At 50.3% G+C, this 16,108-nt stretch overlaps 1 protein-coding gene across 1 annotated transcript in view; it reads right to left on the reverse strand.

The window, feature by feature from the left end:
• PLXNA4 (plexin A4) overlaps positions 1-16,108 on the reverse strand; it is a 471,239-nt gene that overhangs the window by 387,902 nt on the left and 67,229 nt on the right. The window contains exon 2 of the mRNA XM_043872047.1: positions 11,082-12,333. Within this exon, the coding sequence (XP_043727982.1) occupies positions 11,082-12,266 (1,185 nt within the window). The 5' untranslated portion in view covers positions 12,267-12,333. The remainder of the gene's footprint in view (positions 1-11,081; positions 12,334-16,108) is intronic.

Raw genomic sequence — 16,108 nt, forward strand, 5'->3', positions numbered from 1 at the left:
CGACTCTGTGTGCCCTCTGACAGCAGGGCGGGAGGGAAGCAGGGAGAACCCTCAGGGAGGCAGGAACCTCATGGGGAGGCTCTGGTTGGCTTAAGGTTACTTTCATCAGAAAGCTTGTTTCACCATAAGATATTCCCATGTGCCTTGAACACTCGTTTCTAAAACAAAAAAAGAGATCCAAAAACTCAGACGATATCGCCCTACAATTGCTTACTGTTTTTCACAAACTTTCCTCTTTTTCATAATTTCTAACCCTCTCCAAAGCTCTGCCCAGGGCCCAGGCTGATCCCAGGCAAACTCACTTCAGAGCCAGAGAAACCCCAGTAGAGGCAAAGGTTGGCCCCACACCTCGGCCGTGAGCCCAGATATCAAGAAAAGAGCATGAAGGAGACCTCATCCACTTAGTTACTAACACATTATCTCCGAATGGCTCTTCATTGTGTCTTTTTCAATGAGATTGAAGGAGAAATGAATGTGCAGAGAAAGAAAGAGGAAGCCAGCAAACCTCAGTCACAGTAGCTTGGTTAGACCAACACATTATTGAAGGGGCTTTGTGAAAAGTGTCTTGGTGTTGGAAAAAGAACCCAATGAATTACACCAAGGTTCCCAATGAGCTATGTGCCCTGTTTCTAAGCATCTCACAGAGATGGGTACCAAAATACAGGTCATCTAAGTGGCCATTCTCTCATCATGATAACAAGTTATCTTTCTAATAGGCAACTAATGCCACTAACTTGAGCTGCCCACTCCAGGCTGTAACCAATGGCGAGCCGTAGCAATGCACCCCTCCTATGAATTGCTGAGCATGGCAGGCAAAGAGCAGCTCCAAGTCAGGAACCCCAGGGATCGAACCCCTGACCTTCTCCTCATTAGCTCAGCTGCTGAGAGCCCCAGGTTCCTCCCTTTGGGTAAGCAGAGAGACCATGACACCATGACCAGAGATTCAGGCTGGCCAAGCAAGAGAAACACGGATGAAACTTCACTCGTCCAGTTCTGCAAGTAACCTCCACGATGCATTCAGTGCAGAAGCCAAAGCTGGACCCCTGGGACAGACCAGGAAAGGCCTTGGAATGGCACCAAGTAAAACTCACATGGGTGCTGTCCCTTTCCTTGGGTACCTTAAGCTTCAGAGGTCCCCAGCGGCTGCCTGTCAAGGACCAAGAGCCACCTCCCCGTCCCCCAGCCCATCAATTCCACGTCCCCACTGCTCTCCCTGTCTACTGCAGACAGCCTGAGCCGCCACCGGAACTGTAATTGGAGCGCGGCACACCACAATGATTAAGTTTGCGTGTTTTCTGGCCAGCGCTGGGAAGCAGTGGCCCGGCTCGCCAGGCTGAATTACGGGGGAGGTCATTCCCTTGTTAGGAGGAATAAATTTTATTAGCCCCAGTCTCGTTACCATGCATCTTCCCCCTCTTCACTCCTCGGGCCCAAGAGTGGGTCTGGATAATGTTGCCGGCATGCAGTATAAATCAGCCAAACAAATCCCATTATATTTTGGAACACTGACAGAGACACAGTAATGACACCAAGACTGGGAAAAGATGCGGGCTTTCTTCTCCCCCGGCTGATCCCGTTTCATATATGCAGACGGCATGCGGGGCCCAATTCACTAGGAAAAATTTTAAAATATGTAAATTGAGAGACTGAATGGAGAGCTCCGTGAGTTGTCTTTTTTCCTTCTTTCCACTAACTTTGTAAATGAAGTGATGCCAGCGCCGTGCGCCAAAGAGGAGCCATTCCCTTCTGCCTTACAAAAACCAGAGGGGCACAGGAAGGTGACCACAGGGAGGATCTAGCTGGAAACATCTCCTCTCCTTCAAAGGCCTTGACTTTGCATTCATATCATGTGCCGGATGGCAGGGAAGGCGGGTGGGCACACTCCAGGCCTGGGATTCCGAACATAATGTCTGGGTCTGGCACAGCCCAAATTTCTCAAAAGCAGACATCAGTGGAGGAAAAAAACATAGGTATGAAAGCACAGCAATATTATTAAATCCCTTTCTGTCTCCTCAAGTGGTTACTGTAACCAAAGGAGACTATACGGATGATGCCGTGAGCTGTTTCAGTGTTCTACTAATATAAGGTGCTCTGTGTCTATCATCATTTATGAATGTCTCTGTATTTCTCTTTCCCTAGGAGTCTCGGCACACTTTATTAAAGGGATATAGTTTTATCGCCTCCTTCTAAAAGATGAAATGCATGATTCAAAGCAAAAGGGAAACCACTCACCAGCTCAGTGACCTTTCACGAGCGGGACCTGGCTGAGACTCAAAGACCCAAGCTTGCAGGCCAGCATCCTGGCCAAGACGCCACCCTGAGAGGATGATAGGAATTGAAGGAAAGGCAGACCTGGATGGATAAGTTGGGCTGGTCTGGGTGCTGACCGAATGAGAGGCTCAGTTGCTGATTTGGGCTGGGCCATTGCACACCGTCTAGGGGTGTGTGTGCACGAGTGTGTGTGTACATGGGTGTGTGTCCATGGCTGTACTCATGGTGTGAGCTGCTGTGTGTGGTGTGGGGGTGTAGGGGAGGATCCATCACAGAAACGGGGAGCCTCGGGGGTGCCTTGCACAGGGTATGAGTGTAAGTGAGAAAGTGAAGCACAGCAGAGAGAGTGACAGAGAGAAAAGACAGGGGACAGACAGGGTGAGTTGGACATCCAGGCAGAGAGGACGCGTGTGCACGAGTGGGTGTGTACCAGGGTGCACGCTTCCATGTGGGGCTTCATGAAGTCAGAGTCAGGCTCTCAGTGTGAAGACATGGCAGGGCTGGCCCCATGTCCTAATCCCCCGTTTGGTAAACCCTGCCTTGTGGCCATGGCAGCTGTCTGGGTTAACATCTGCAGACCTGATTCCTGGATCTCATCACCCTCCTTGCTGGCCCGATGGGCTCCACAGTGGTTCCTGGGAGGTCACACCCAGCAGAGGGGGCCAGCTTCAGGCCCCTTCCTCTCACCAGGCCAGCTCATCACCTAGAGCTTGGCCACCATCAGGGACCCAAAGCACCGCATGTACTTGGCCGGGATGCAACTTTTATTGCAAATGCTTTCTCCCAAAGAGAAAGAGGTAGGTGTCCTTTTCACCTGAATACTTGGGACAGAAGTCTTCTCAAGGGGAGGGGGAAAAGTTTGAATCTATAACGACTGGAGTTGTGACCTGGAAGCCCCCCAAAGCTAAACCAGAAGGGGTCATTGGGCTGTGAGGGGGGAGGGCTTGCACTGACATGAAAGGAGATTTGTGATGTATACTGGCAGGGGGACTTGAGTGTGGCATATGGGCTGGGTCCCAGTGTGTGTGTGTGTGTGTGTGTGTGTGCGCGTGCGCGCGCATGTCTCGAATGTAGTGGAGCTGAGGAAGGAGGGACGGGAGATCATGGTCTAAGAGAGGACTTTGGCTGAGCAGAAAGAGAAAGCCTTGCCTTGCACCATAAACAACAGGATACACCCATCTAGTCAGAGCCATGCTTCCTGCCTACAGGAAAAGAAAACAGCCCGAGCAGATGGGCACAATCCAGCCCCCGGAGCTGGGGGTGGCTGCCTGGCCGTTCCGGATACGGACTCTGGTGGAGTGTCAGGATCCCAGGCGCCAGACCTCACTGAGTGGCCATCCAGGCTGGGCTGGGAGGCCAGCCCGCATCCAGGGAGTGACCCTGTCCCCTCCCAGGGCCGCCCTGTGAGAGCTGGGACGTGAGTCAGAGCGACAGCACACACCAGCGGGTTCTCCCCACTGCCGGAGGCGAAGCGAAGCTTGGGGTTACAAATGAAAAGCTCGGTCCGAGGACCTCTGTGAGTCTGAGCGGGACTGGCAAGTAAACCTCGAAGTCGAGAAGACGCCTGGTCTGGCAACGGCTCTCAATCAGGGGCTCCAGGAAACGTGAGGGATTTCCTGGTTCTGCAGGGACTGCAGAGTGCCGTGGGCACATAGGGCTCTACAGTCCAGCAACGCAAGTGCCCAGTGCCACCAGTCATCCCCCTGCCCCAGGTCCCCCTACGGCTCTATCGAGAAACACCAGTGGGAAGAGCCCCAGGCTGAGAATTAGGATGTATAGAAGGTTCTGGTCCACCGATTACATGACCTTCAGTGAAGTCCTTGACTTTTCTGATCCTCCACTTCCTCAGCTAGATGGGATGTCCGCCTTTCCTATTATCCCACAGAACTGCCGGGAGAAGAAGAGGAAGCAATGAAGCCCTTTATAAGTTGTCAGACCCCACAAGGACTCTCCAGTGGGATTGTCAGGTGGCTCAGAGGCCAATATGCTCTGCTTGGAGGCTAGACAGGGGCGATGCGGGGATTCTGGTCACAGTTTCTGCCCCGTGGACCAATGTCTTCTATTGGATGGTCACTCTAAGTTCAAGTCTTGGAGGCGGAGATTAAGCAGCTGAGGTCTGGTGGCTTAGATAGTAAAGAATCTGCCTGCAATGCGGGAGACCCAGGTTCAGTCCCTGTGTTGAGAAGATCCCCTGGAGGAGGGCATGGCAACCCACTCCAATATTCTTGCCTGTATAATTCCATGGACAGAGGAGCCTGGCGGGCTATAGTCCAGGGGGTCACAAAGAGTTGGTGACTGACGTTTTCTGCCCTATCCAGCCTTCTCAGCATTAAAGCTGATGCTGCCTAACTACTACACCCACTTCTCAATTGGTTCCAAAGTTAGGGAAGACTTAAGTGGCGTGAGTGATGGTCACTCCCAGGGCCACAGCCCTTGTTCACATCACAGAGGCTATAATGACCTGCTCGGAGGCATCTCTCTTCTGGACTCTTAGGCTCCTAGAGACTGATGTCATTTCATGATTCTTGGCATCAGCCAGGAGAGAGTACATTGCCAAGGGTCTAATAAAAATTTCATCCATTCATTAACTCATTTGTAGGCAGAAGGTCTAGTGTTCTGTAGATGACCCCAGAAGGCTGAAGAAAGGGTGAGGAGGTGTAGATAGCTATGCCTGGGGAGCACTAGGATGCCCGGCTTCTCCACCCACGAAGAACACAAGGTCTTGGAGCCCAACAGCACACTCTCCAGCCTGGTGGCCTACTCCAGGTCAGGATTCTTGGGGCTCCCAGAAAGGGACAGAGAGCTGTTACCTTAGCCTGCTCAGGTCATGGGACATGACAATAGCCTCAGGCTATGAGCTTCTCACTCCAATTGCAGACAGAAGAAGGTTTGGGGAGACTAGGCAGTAGCCTTTAAAGGGACCAAAGATAGAGACCATCTCAGTGCTGAATAGCAGAAACACAGAAATTACACCACTATCCTTAACCCTCACCCTTGGATGCTCACCAGCAAAGGACCTTAGGCTGGTCTACAGTCTCCCAAATCCTAAGACACACTGGGAGGAGGCCTGGTCAATCCCTCTAGGACCCATCCTCTGCCCAGGCCCTCCTGAGGTCCTTAGAGCAATTTTCAGACACCAGCCCATTTGATCTTGGATACCTCTTTCCATTCAGGCTGGGGGAAAAAAAAAACAGCCCCCAAGAAGGAATGGGCCAGAAGACAAAGGCAGAAGTTTCTTCCCCCTTCCCGCACGCTGCTCTCCCCAAGCACCAGCAAACACCTGGGCTGCTTCCCCAGCCTCTACACCCAATGCCCATTCTGGGATTTGCATTTGCAACATGTACTGACACTCACAGGGACACAATCCATTGAGGAGGCCATTCCTCACTGACTGGCCCTTATCCACGATGGGGACTCAACCAGACTTCCCTGGTTATCCAAGAGTAAAGACAACAGGTTGCTCCCCGAGGGTCTGCAGATCAAGACTCCAGGTTCCCAGCCAAAGTCTGTCCTCTCACCTGGTCACCAGACTATGGGCCACCACATGGCTCCACTGATGCCCCACACATGCAGACCCTCAGACCTCATCTTCCCTGAGTACAGCTGAATACAGCAGGGACCTGGTGAGGAGCTGGGGCCTCAGGTTCATACTGCTTCCTGCTCGTAGTCCTGGAGGCATGAGTTCAGGGGAAGAAATGTGAATCCCAGAAAATGGAAGAGACCCGAAAAGCCTGAAGAGCACCATGGGACAAGTATTCTAGCTCAAGGAATTAGGACAACAAGAGTGCATTAAACGAGTCAACGGGCCAAAGGGATGGACTTCCAGTTACAAAATAAATTAGTCTTGGGATGTAATGTAGAGCATGGTGATACAGTTCATGTTACTGTGTACTATGGGCTTCCCAGGAGGTGCTAATGGTAAAGAACCTGCCTGCCAATTCAGGAGACAAAAGAGATACAGGTTCAATCCCTGGTTTGGGAAGACCCCCTGGAGGAGGGAATGGCAATCTACTCCAGTATTCTTGCTGTGGACAGGGGAGCATGGCGGGCTACAGTCCATGGGGTTGCAAAGAGTCAGACACAACTGAAGCAACTTAGCATGTACACACTGTGTTGTATATTTGAGAGTTGCTAAGAGAGTACAAACTGTGGAAAATTCTTCAAGAGATGGGAATACCAGACCACCTGACCTGCCTCCTGAGAAACCTATATGCAGGTCAGGAAGCAACAGTTAGAACTGGACATGGAACAACAGACTGGTTCCAAATTGGGAAAAGAGTACATCTAGGCTGTATATTGTCACCCTGATTATTTAACTTATATGCAGAGTACATCATGAGAAATGCTGGACTGGATGAAGCACAAGCTGGAATCAAGATTGCTGGGAGAAATAGCAATAACCTCAGATATGTAGATGACACCACCCTTATGGCAGAAAGCGAAGAAGAACTAAAGAACCTCTTGATGAAAGTGGAAGAGGAGAGTGAAAAAGTTGGGTTAAAACTCAACATTCAGAAAGCTAAGATCATGGCATCTGGTCCCATCACTTCATGGCAAATAGATGGGGAAACAGGAGAAACAGCGAGAGACTATTTTTTGGGCTCCAAAATCACTGCAGATGGTGACTACAGCCATGAAATTAAAAGGCACTTGCTCTTGGAAGAAAAGTTATGACCAACCTAGACAGCTTATTAAAAAGCAGAGACATTACTTTGCCAACGAAGATCCATCTAATCAAAGCTATGATTTTTCCAGTAGTCATGTATGGACATGAGAGTTGGACTATAAAGAAAGCTGAGCGCTGAAGAAGTGATGTTTTTGAACTGTGGTGTTGGAGAAGACTCTTGAGAGTCCCTTGGGATGTAAGGAGATCCAGCCAGTCCATCCTAAAGGAAGTCAATCCTGAATATTCATTGGAAGGACTGATGCTGAAGCTGAAACTCCAATACTTTGGCCACCTGATGCGAAGAACTGACTCATTGGAAAAGCCCCCGATGCTGGGAAAGACTGAAGGTGGGAGGAGAAGGGGACAACAGAGGATGAGATGGTTGGATGGCGACATGAGTTTGAGTAAACTCCGAGAGTTGATGATGGACAGGGAGGCCTGGTGTGCTGCAGTCCATGGGGTCACAAAGAGTTGGACATGACTGAGCGACTGAACTGAACAGAGCAGAGGTTTGTTTTTTGTTTTTTTAATATAATTGCTTTACAATGTTGCGTTAGTTTCTGCTGCACTATATGAATCAGCTAAATATAAACATATCCCCTCCCTCTTGAGCCTCCCTCCCATGCCCCCCATCCCACCCCTCTAGGTCATCACAGAGCTCTGAGCTGAGCTCCCTGTGTTATGCAGCAGCTTCCCACTAGCTACCTATTTTACACATGGCAGTGTATATATGTCAATGCTACAAGAGAATAGATCTTAAAAGTTCTGGTCATAAGGAAATATGTAACTATGTACACTGATGGACTGTTAACTAGACTCTTGCAGTGATCATTTTGCAGTATATACAAATATTGAACCATTATGCTGTACATCTGAAATTAATGTCATGTTACATGTCAATTTCACCTCAACTTTAAAATGAACCACTTTGCAAGCTCTTTGAGCTGTAACTATGACAAAACCTATAAGGCACCCAACCCTACAAAACATAAGTCCTAAAGTCAGCCTCCTGTGCCTTACACACCCCTCCTCCACTTTGCTGCAGCTGAAACGTCACAGGACAGAGGTCATCTGAGATAGGGTTCCCTTTCTCAGGCCTCAAGGGAATCTGGGACTCGGAGGCAAAACAAAACAAAACAAAATTCTAGGATTCGTCCCATCCCCATCCCTAATTGCCTCAAGGTAAGAAGGCAAAAGAGAAAGGAATGCAATGGCCTTGAGAATGAAGAGTGCGGGAAAAGCTGGGTTTGCAAACAGTGTGCCCGAGAGGGCTCCTCATCCGGAATGCTCAGGAGCCTGGCCTGGCTGACGGCGGGTGAAACCTGTGTGGTCTGGGCTGAGGCCAAAAGAACCATAGCCTAGCCCCAGAGCAAAGTAACTCGAGCATCGGGTGAATCAAAGGAAACTGATACTGTGCATTAAAAGCCAGTGTGGCCTTTTAGACTGGCTGGGGAGACAGCCCCAGCCCTGTGTGGAGTTTCTGGCCTCCTCCTTTCTGCTCTCAACCCTGAACTTGCCTCGAACTTGAAAAGGCTAATTAAAGCCCAAAGAAAAATCAAAAGCTTGTTATCTGGCTCCATTAGTCCCAGTACTGGCATTAGCCTGTCTTGCAAAGCTGCCTTTCCTCTGTTCTCTCCAAGGCCGCCAGGCGGATGTTAGGATCTACAGCTCTGCAGACACCCCGTGATGAACTCTGCTTTTTGTGCTATGGCAGGGAGCAAGGGCGAGACAAATGCTTGCCTGTGGGCAATCAGGTTGATCCCCGCCGCTGATTTTACTCCCAAAAGCATCGCCCCAAAAGACAGGCTAGGAGCAAGTTTTCTGCAGCAAAAATAGCCAACCCTTCTAATCTTAAAACAACTAGCTGTTAAGTAATCATACAGCATAAACTTACTATTTTCTAACACAGGGAGCATGCATGTGAGCTCATGGGGATATTTCTTGTGTACATGCATATGCATGTGTATAGAGGTGTGTGTGGGCATGTGTGCAAGCGTGGTGGTGAGAGGCAAGGGTTTTCTCCTCAAATGCAGTCTTTGCCATGCACACACAAAGTATGTGACTTAGGGCAACTCACTCAAGTTGTTGGGCCTCAAAACAAAGGTATAGACTGGGAGATCTCTGAGCACCTTCCCATGGAAACACTCTTAGGGCATTTCCCCCAGAGACCTACATTTGAGTGTGTAATAAACATACACACAGCACAGCATCTGGCCTGTCATTCATTGCCTTCATGTGGGAGCTGTCCACAGCCCAGGAAGTTCATGAACCCATCTTATAGATTCTTGAGTGGATCACCTACTGCCCAAACCAAAGTCTCTAGGGCTCAGCAGACACAAGGGAGTCCCCTCCGCTCCCTGGCCTCAAGTCCCCTCAATGTGTTGCTTCTTTCTTTGGCTTGTGGTGCCTCTTCAATGCCTCTTCATTTCCCTTTGTGACACTAGGGGGTCTCCTGGCTTTTCAGGACCCCCAAGAAGAAATGACACCTTTTCATTTCAGCCACTGGAAAACTCATCACTAGAAAACAGCCTGAGCCTAAATGCCAGAGCACCAAAGACAAACTTTGGGTGGCAAGTGAGTTCCTTCTTTCTCTTCCTCTCCCCTGCCATCACCCCAAATCCCAGTGCCCCGAGGAATGACCTCACCACATGCTAGGGGTGGGGTGCCAGTGTCCTCTGAGGGCTGCTTGGCAAGCAGCCACACTTTATGAACAAAACTTGCACTTTTGTAATCAATCCAAATACCCTCTCCTAATATGGGATTCCACCAAAGTTTGACTAGGAGTCAAGAACTACATCCACACAAATGCATGCTTCTACCTGATGAGTGAACTGACTTTTCTTCTCCTACACTAATATTATGGGATAGATTTTCTCAAACAAGGTTCATAATTTTTCAAATGGACAATAAATAGGAAAAAGGGAAAGGAGAGTGACAGGGCATAAAAGATGCCAATAGCTAAACCTTCCAAGTCACTTGAAGAGTGGTTGAGAAAAAAACAACCATGAAGATGAACAGAAGTCGAGCCATAGAAAGGCAGATGCTTTTCACTTTGGGTCACAAGTGGGTTAGGTTGGGAGAGGCAGGAGTCTGTGTCACCCGTAGCACCTGTGGTCACCCAGCAACCTGAGGTCCAGTCTGTCCATCGGAACCCTGGGCAGGCTTCCCAAACCAACCCTTCACTCTCCCCTTCCTCCAGTTTCCTTCAGCCCTTCTGTCACCCAGCACTGCTCCATGGCTGCTTCTGGACATTGTGACATATCTTTTCCATGGAACTGTTCACAGAGAAGATGCTTAACAAATGCAGTTTTCTAAGCAAGCTCTGTTTTTCATCTATGTTCACTGGACTCTCATCCTATTCCTTCTGATCTTATTTTGCTATTTCCTAAAGACACAAGGGGCAAAAAACATACCTCTTCAGAAGTTCTACATCTACTCCAAATGTGAAATGACTGCCTTCCCTACTCCCAGTAGTGGTTTTACTCTAAGCTCTCCCCCCATCACCCAATGGTTTTATTCTCCGCTCCCAGAAGGGTGACTAACAGGTGTGGTTGGTAAGAAGGTGGGTACATCAGTGCAAGTTCAATGCACGAGGTGAGGCATTCAAAGCCAGTGATCTGGGACAGTCTGGAGGGATATGGTGGGGAGGGAGGTGGGAGGGGGGTTCAGGATGGGGGGACGCATGTATACCTGTGGCTGATTCATGTTTATGTATGGCAAAAAAATCACAATGTTGTAATATAATTTTCCTCCAATTAAAATAAATCAATTAATTAAAAAAAAAAAAAAAGAAGCTGGGTACACATCTGGTATCACAGCACACACAACGCAGCCTTCAACAATGCCTGGTCCACGCGGAATGTACAGCATACAATTCCCGCCTATTCTAGCCCCGCCTCTTTCAGCCAGTGAGCCAATCGGAATAGGGAAAAGTCTACATTCAGCTCCGGCTCTGACTCTCATAAGCTCAGTGCCAGTAGTCACAGCATGCCTGAGCTGGTGATGATCCGAGTCTAAGGAGCCCCAGAGGTGGGATATATTTGTCTTGTCTACAAAATGGGACAGGTGGTTCACACCCTGTGGAGACCACAGCCTGGGCCTCCTCACTGTGCCCTCCCGGCCCGCGGGTCCTCCCTGGACTCACCGCGCTGCTGCAGGGAATGTCCTTCACCTTGAGCCAGGCCAGGTCCAGCGTGCCCTCGCCCCGGTAGCAGGACTGCAGCCGCTCCTTAATGCGGTCGTTGATCTGCTTCAGGATGAAGATGCATAAGGCCGACTCGTCCAGGGATTTCATCTTCCGCTTTTGGCCTTTGGAAAAGACGGTGAAGAGGAGGTCGTCCTCCGGGCGGACCCCGAGGGTCCGGGCGAGCACGGCCCCGGCTTTGGACAGGTAGGCGGCCTGCAGCAGGCGGTACTCCACCCCACCACGCTCACAGCCGATGGGCACCTCCACATAGGAATTGAAGGCCGTGTCCTCCTTGCAAAGCCTCACAAGCTTGGACGTATAAACCTGCTCCTTTGTGGTGGAGCCCGGGGGAGACACCATCTCAGGCTGGAGGGTCAAAAAGTAGACAAAGTTGCCACTGCTAAAGCCGTAGACATAGTAGATATCAAAGTCAGGGATGACGGTGAAGGTGTCTGAAGGGATCTTGATCATCGAGGCCACAAACTCGTCGTGGAAGACATATGCGAACATGCCATCTGCCTCCGAGTTCTTGGTCAGTTTCCGGCTGGAGATGGTGGGGAAATACTCCGGCTTCCCATCCACAGCGGTGGCAATGAAGAGCTTGTCATCCAGGTTGTTGTAGGAGACGATCACCCCAAAGACAGAGCCACTCTCGTTGACCCCAGACAGGTAGTGCTCCTTCTTGTGGAAAGGCTCCCCCAGCTTGAATAGGTCCTCCAGCCTCAGAAGCTTGCAGATGCCCTGGTACAGGCTCCCACAGGCGATTAGCCTGTTCTCCTTGTAGTCTATCAGCAGCATCTTGTTGACATTGTTGGTGGGGGTCAGGGGCTCGTTGCATGTCTGGACGATGCGGGGTGGGTAGCACTTGGGGTTGTCCTCGTCCGGCCCCGTCTGGTGGGTCACCAGGACCTTCAGGTCACTGGAGAGCTTGTAGATCCGATTGACGGCCCCCACGTAAATGTGCCCTGTCCTCTCGTCCACCACCAGGTGGTTGAAGCTCTCGGCAGGCTCCCCGCGGAATGTGACAAAAGACCGCTTCTGGGATGGTGGAGGTGATTGCCGGGGGAGCAGAGTGGAGGAGCCCATCCCCACCATCAGGAGATGGGAGAGCAGGCAAGTCCAGTTCCAAGGCATGGCTTTCATTTCAGAGACGCGGCCTCGGGGCACGGGGCACTGGGCACAGCAGTGTCACGTGAGGAGTGCAGGCTCCCTGTGGGGGAAAGGAAAGAGGTGATGCTGATGACAAAGGTCAAGTCTTAGTTTCATCCCATAGCTTGTCTGGCTGGGCCCTCAAAGCATCCTGCACACGCTGAAATAGATCTGCAAGGGGGGAAGCTGGGGCTGGTCCCCAGCATACGTGTATGAGTCAGCCCGAGCTAGTGGTGGCAGGTGGGCATGTCAGTAGTAGTACTAGCAATAAGATTAGCGATGGTAGCAACAGTGATAATGGTGGTGGTAATGATGATGAAAATGTTGATGATAGATAGTCATTGCCCACAGAATGCCTGACTTTGCATCAGTCACTGTCCAGCACCTTCCAGGGACTCTCATTTCATTTGAACAAATTTTTAGTGCTGTGAAACTTCCACCTGCCCCCCACCCCGCCCCCCACTCACACACACACCCAGCTCTGCTCTCTTCCTTTCTCTGTGCCCAGACACCCTTACATCTGCAGGTTACTTGCCCTTGGGCCGAGTTAGGTGCAGCCAACTGATGATAATCAGCAGGAGCCCAGTGGGAGGGGGAGAGGCTAGGAAGAGGGGAGGTGGGCTGTGTGCACTCAGCCTCCCCATCCCCGGGGTCTGTGAATTGCTTCCTGTCTGCCTCCATTTGGTCCTGGGGGAGGTAACGGGCCTCTGTGTTTTTGCCCCTAAATACCACCCTGCCTCTGAGGAGGCACCTGGTCAACAGCTCTTCTATTAATCTTTGTGCCAATGACCTGATTTGCATGTATGATGTTTCCTACTAGGACCCTAACTAGCAGCCTCCTGATGTAAGTACCTCTGACACTCCCACTTTAGAGCTGAGGGCAGGTATCCAAGATGCACAGGTAAAAGCAGTAAAGGTCATCCAACATCCCTGGTGATCCTGTGGTTAAGAATCCACCTGCCAACAATGCAGGGGACATGGGTTTGATCCTCGGTCCAGGAAGATTCCACATGCCTCAGAGCAACTAAGCCCCTGTGCCACAGCTAGTGAAGTTCTTGCACCTAGGGCCCATGCTTCTTCAAGAAGGGAAATCACTTCAATGAGTAGCCCATGGATTGCAACTGGAGAGTAGCCCCTCTCACCAGCACTAGAGAAAGCCCATGCACACCAACAAAGACCCAGCATAGCCAAAAATAAATAAATTTTTTGAAATGCTATATATGTATAAAACTATACTTGAATAAACTGACTCATTTTTTTAAAAAAGCAAGAGAGGCCAACTCATACACACATGGAAACATCATACATGCAAATCAGGTCATTGGCACAAAGGTTAATTGAGGTCCACAGTCTCGTATTGTCCTGCTAAACCATTTCAGTTTACCCCAGCCAGGCACAGATGGGAACGTCCACCAGTGATGGCTTATACAAATTGACCAGTTCAAACAATGCTTCCTTGGGGACTGTCCATTACAGCTCTGGCCCCCTGGATCTGCACCTACTGCAGGGGAAGTTTCTCCTTTGCCCCTCCCAGCCACACCCCGATCCCTGCAACAGGCCAAATTAACAGCCCAAATCCCAGATCCCTTCACTGCATGTCAGCAACCTGGTCCTCTGGGTCCACTGCCCAGCTCTGAGCCTCGATGTCATTTTAATGAGGCAGATCTTGGCTGCCGCCCATAGTGAGGCCTCCTCTGAGAGGTTTTCATTAAAGGCAGAGAATAAATGCTTTAAGAATGGTCAAGTAAATAAATAAATAAACAACTCCCTGTGGAACAATATAGTTTTCCATCCTAATGGTCTCATTCATTTCTATTCAAGATGCCTTTCGGCGTGCATTTCCAGAAAATGGTTTTTCATATTTCTTCCAGTTCAGGAGAAATCTGGGAAGGAATGGCCTATATCTTATTCAGGGACATCGCACTTCTGTGGAATTTCTTTCATTCTCCCCCCAGTCCCTGCCCAAATAACTCAGAAACAAGCTGATGGGAAGAGGTAGATGACTGAGCCAAAGAACCATCCCCCACCCCAAGCAGCTTGTTAATTAATGTTAGTCTCTCAGTCATGTCAGACTCTTTGCAACCCCAAGGACTGTAGCCCACCAGGCTCCTCTGTGCATGGAATTCTCCAGGCAAGAACGCTGGAGTGGGCAGTCATTCTCTTGTCCAGTGTACCTTCCCGACCCAGGGATCGAACCTGGGCCTCCTACATTACAGGAAGATTCTTTACCATCTGAGCCACCAGGGAAATCCCAAGGAGAGAGAGTGCGAAGTCCTAAATGAAATCAACCCTGAATATTCATTGGAAGGACTGATACTGAAGCTGAAGCTCTAATACCTTGGCCACCTGATGTGAAGAGCCAACTCACTGGAAAAGATCCCGATGCTGGAAGAGATTGAGGACAGGGAGAGAAGGGGGCAACAGAGGATGAGACAGTTGGATGGGACCATTGACTCAATGGACATGAGTTTGAGCAAGTTCTGGGAGATGGTGAAGGACAGGGAAGCCTGGTGTGCAGCAGTCCACGGGGGTCACAAAGAGTCGGACACAACTGAGCGAATGAACAACAAGAGGCGAAAGAAGAAAGCAAAACAGAGACTTGACGTTGTCAGCAAAAGTCCCAGTGAAAACCACAAATCCTCTCAAAAAAACATCAGAGGAGGGGAACTGGCAGATAGCACATCCAGGACCAACAGCAGTCCTGTGAGCAGATGACCTTCATCTCTTCCCCCACCAGGCAAACAAGCGCTCAGGGCACATTCCAAATGAGCAAGATACTGTGGATCCAAGGATGGCCGAGGCTGGACCAGGCCCTGGAAGAACCCTGAGTCAGGGGGGTGGATACCGCCAGAACCCCAGTTACTCAGATGATGAAATGTTAGATGATGGACTTCAAGAGCTCAGATTAAGTACAGCTGACCTCTAACCTGGGGCAAGGGGAACAAGGAAAAGGCTGCAGGATGCCTTGGAGAGGCTGGGGTATTTGGGCTGAGCCTTGAACTTTGAGAGGATGTGAAGAGCTGGAAAGGAAGGGCCTCCCTGGGGAGGGGTCCTTGGAGCCACAGCAAGGGCACCCTCAGGGTGCATGCCAGGAGGGGTCTGTCTGGAAAACACAGTTCGTGAGAGTCAGAAGGACATAGGGTGAGAAAGGGAGCCAGGACCTTGTCAAGGTGTCCCTGGGAGGTTGAGACTAAAATACACGGTGTCGAAGAAAGAAACTTGGGATGAGCTTGGCTGCTACTCCCAGAAAGGACCTCCATGCTCCTGTCGGTTTAGCCTTTGCTGAAAGAACTGAATTTGGAGCTGAGGCCGGTGAGAACTCCACGGGAGCGGGGAGTACGTTGTTCACTGGTGTATCCACAGTGCTAGACCCACACCTGACATGGAATGGAGACTCAAGACCTCTTTTCTGGCTGGCAGGAAGAGAGCTGGAGATGAGGAGGAGCATTAGCATCTGTGTATCACTTACAGGACCCCAGGCCCCAGCCAAAAGCTTGCACACTCATGACCTCACTCATCAGACAACTGTTGGCTGGGGTCAGAAGTGTTTGATCTGCTTTGCAGGTGAGGAAGCCAGCTCAGCAAGAGCACATGGCTCATGGCTCATAAGCTGGCAGAGCTGAGGCTGAAACCCAGTGATGATGGTGGTGGTGGTCTCATCACTAAGTTGTGTCTGACTCTTGCGACTCACCAGGCTCCTCTGTCCATGAGATTTTCTAAGCAAGAATACTGGAATGGAGTGCCATTTCCTTTTCCAGGGGATCTGCCCAACCCAGGGATCGAACCTGGGTTTCTTGCACTACAGGCAGATTCTTTACCAACTGGGCTACCAGGGA

Source organism: Cervus elaphus, chromosome 18, assembly GCF_910594005.1.
Source record: "Cervus elaphus chromosome 18, mCerEla1.1, whole genome shotgun sequence".
NCBI lineage: Eukaryota > Metazoa > Chordata > Mammalia > Artiodactyla > Cervidae > Cervus > Cervus elaphus.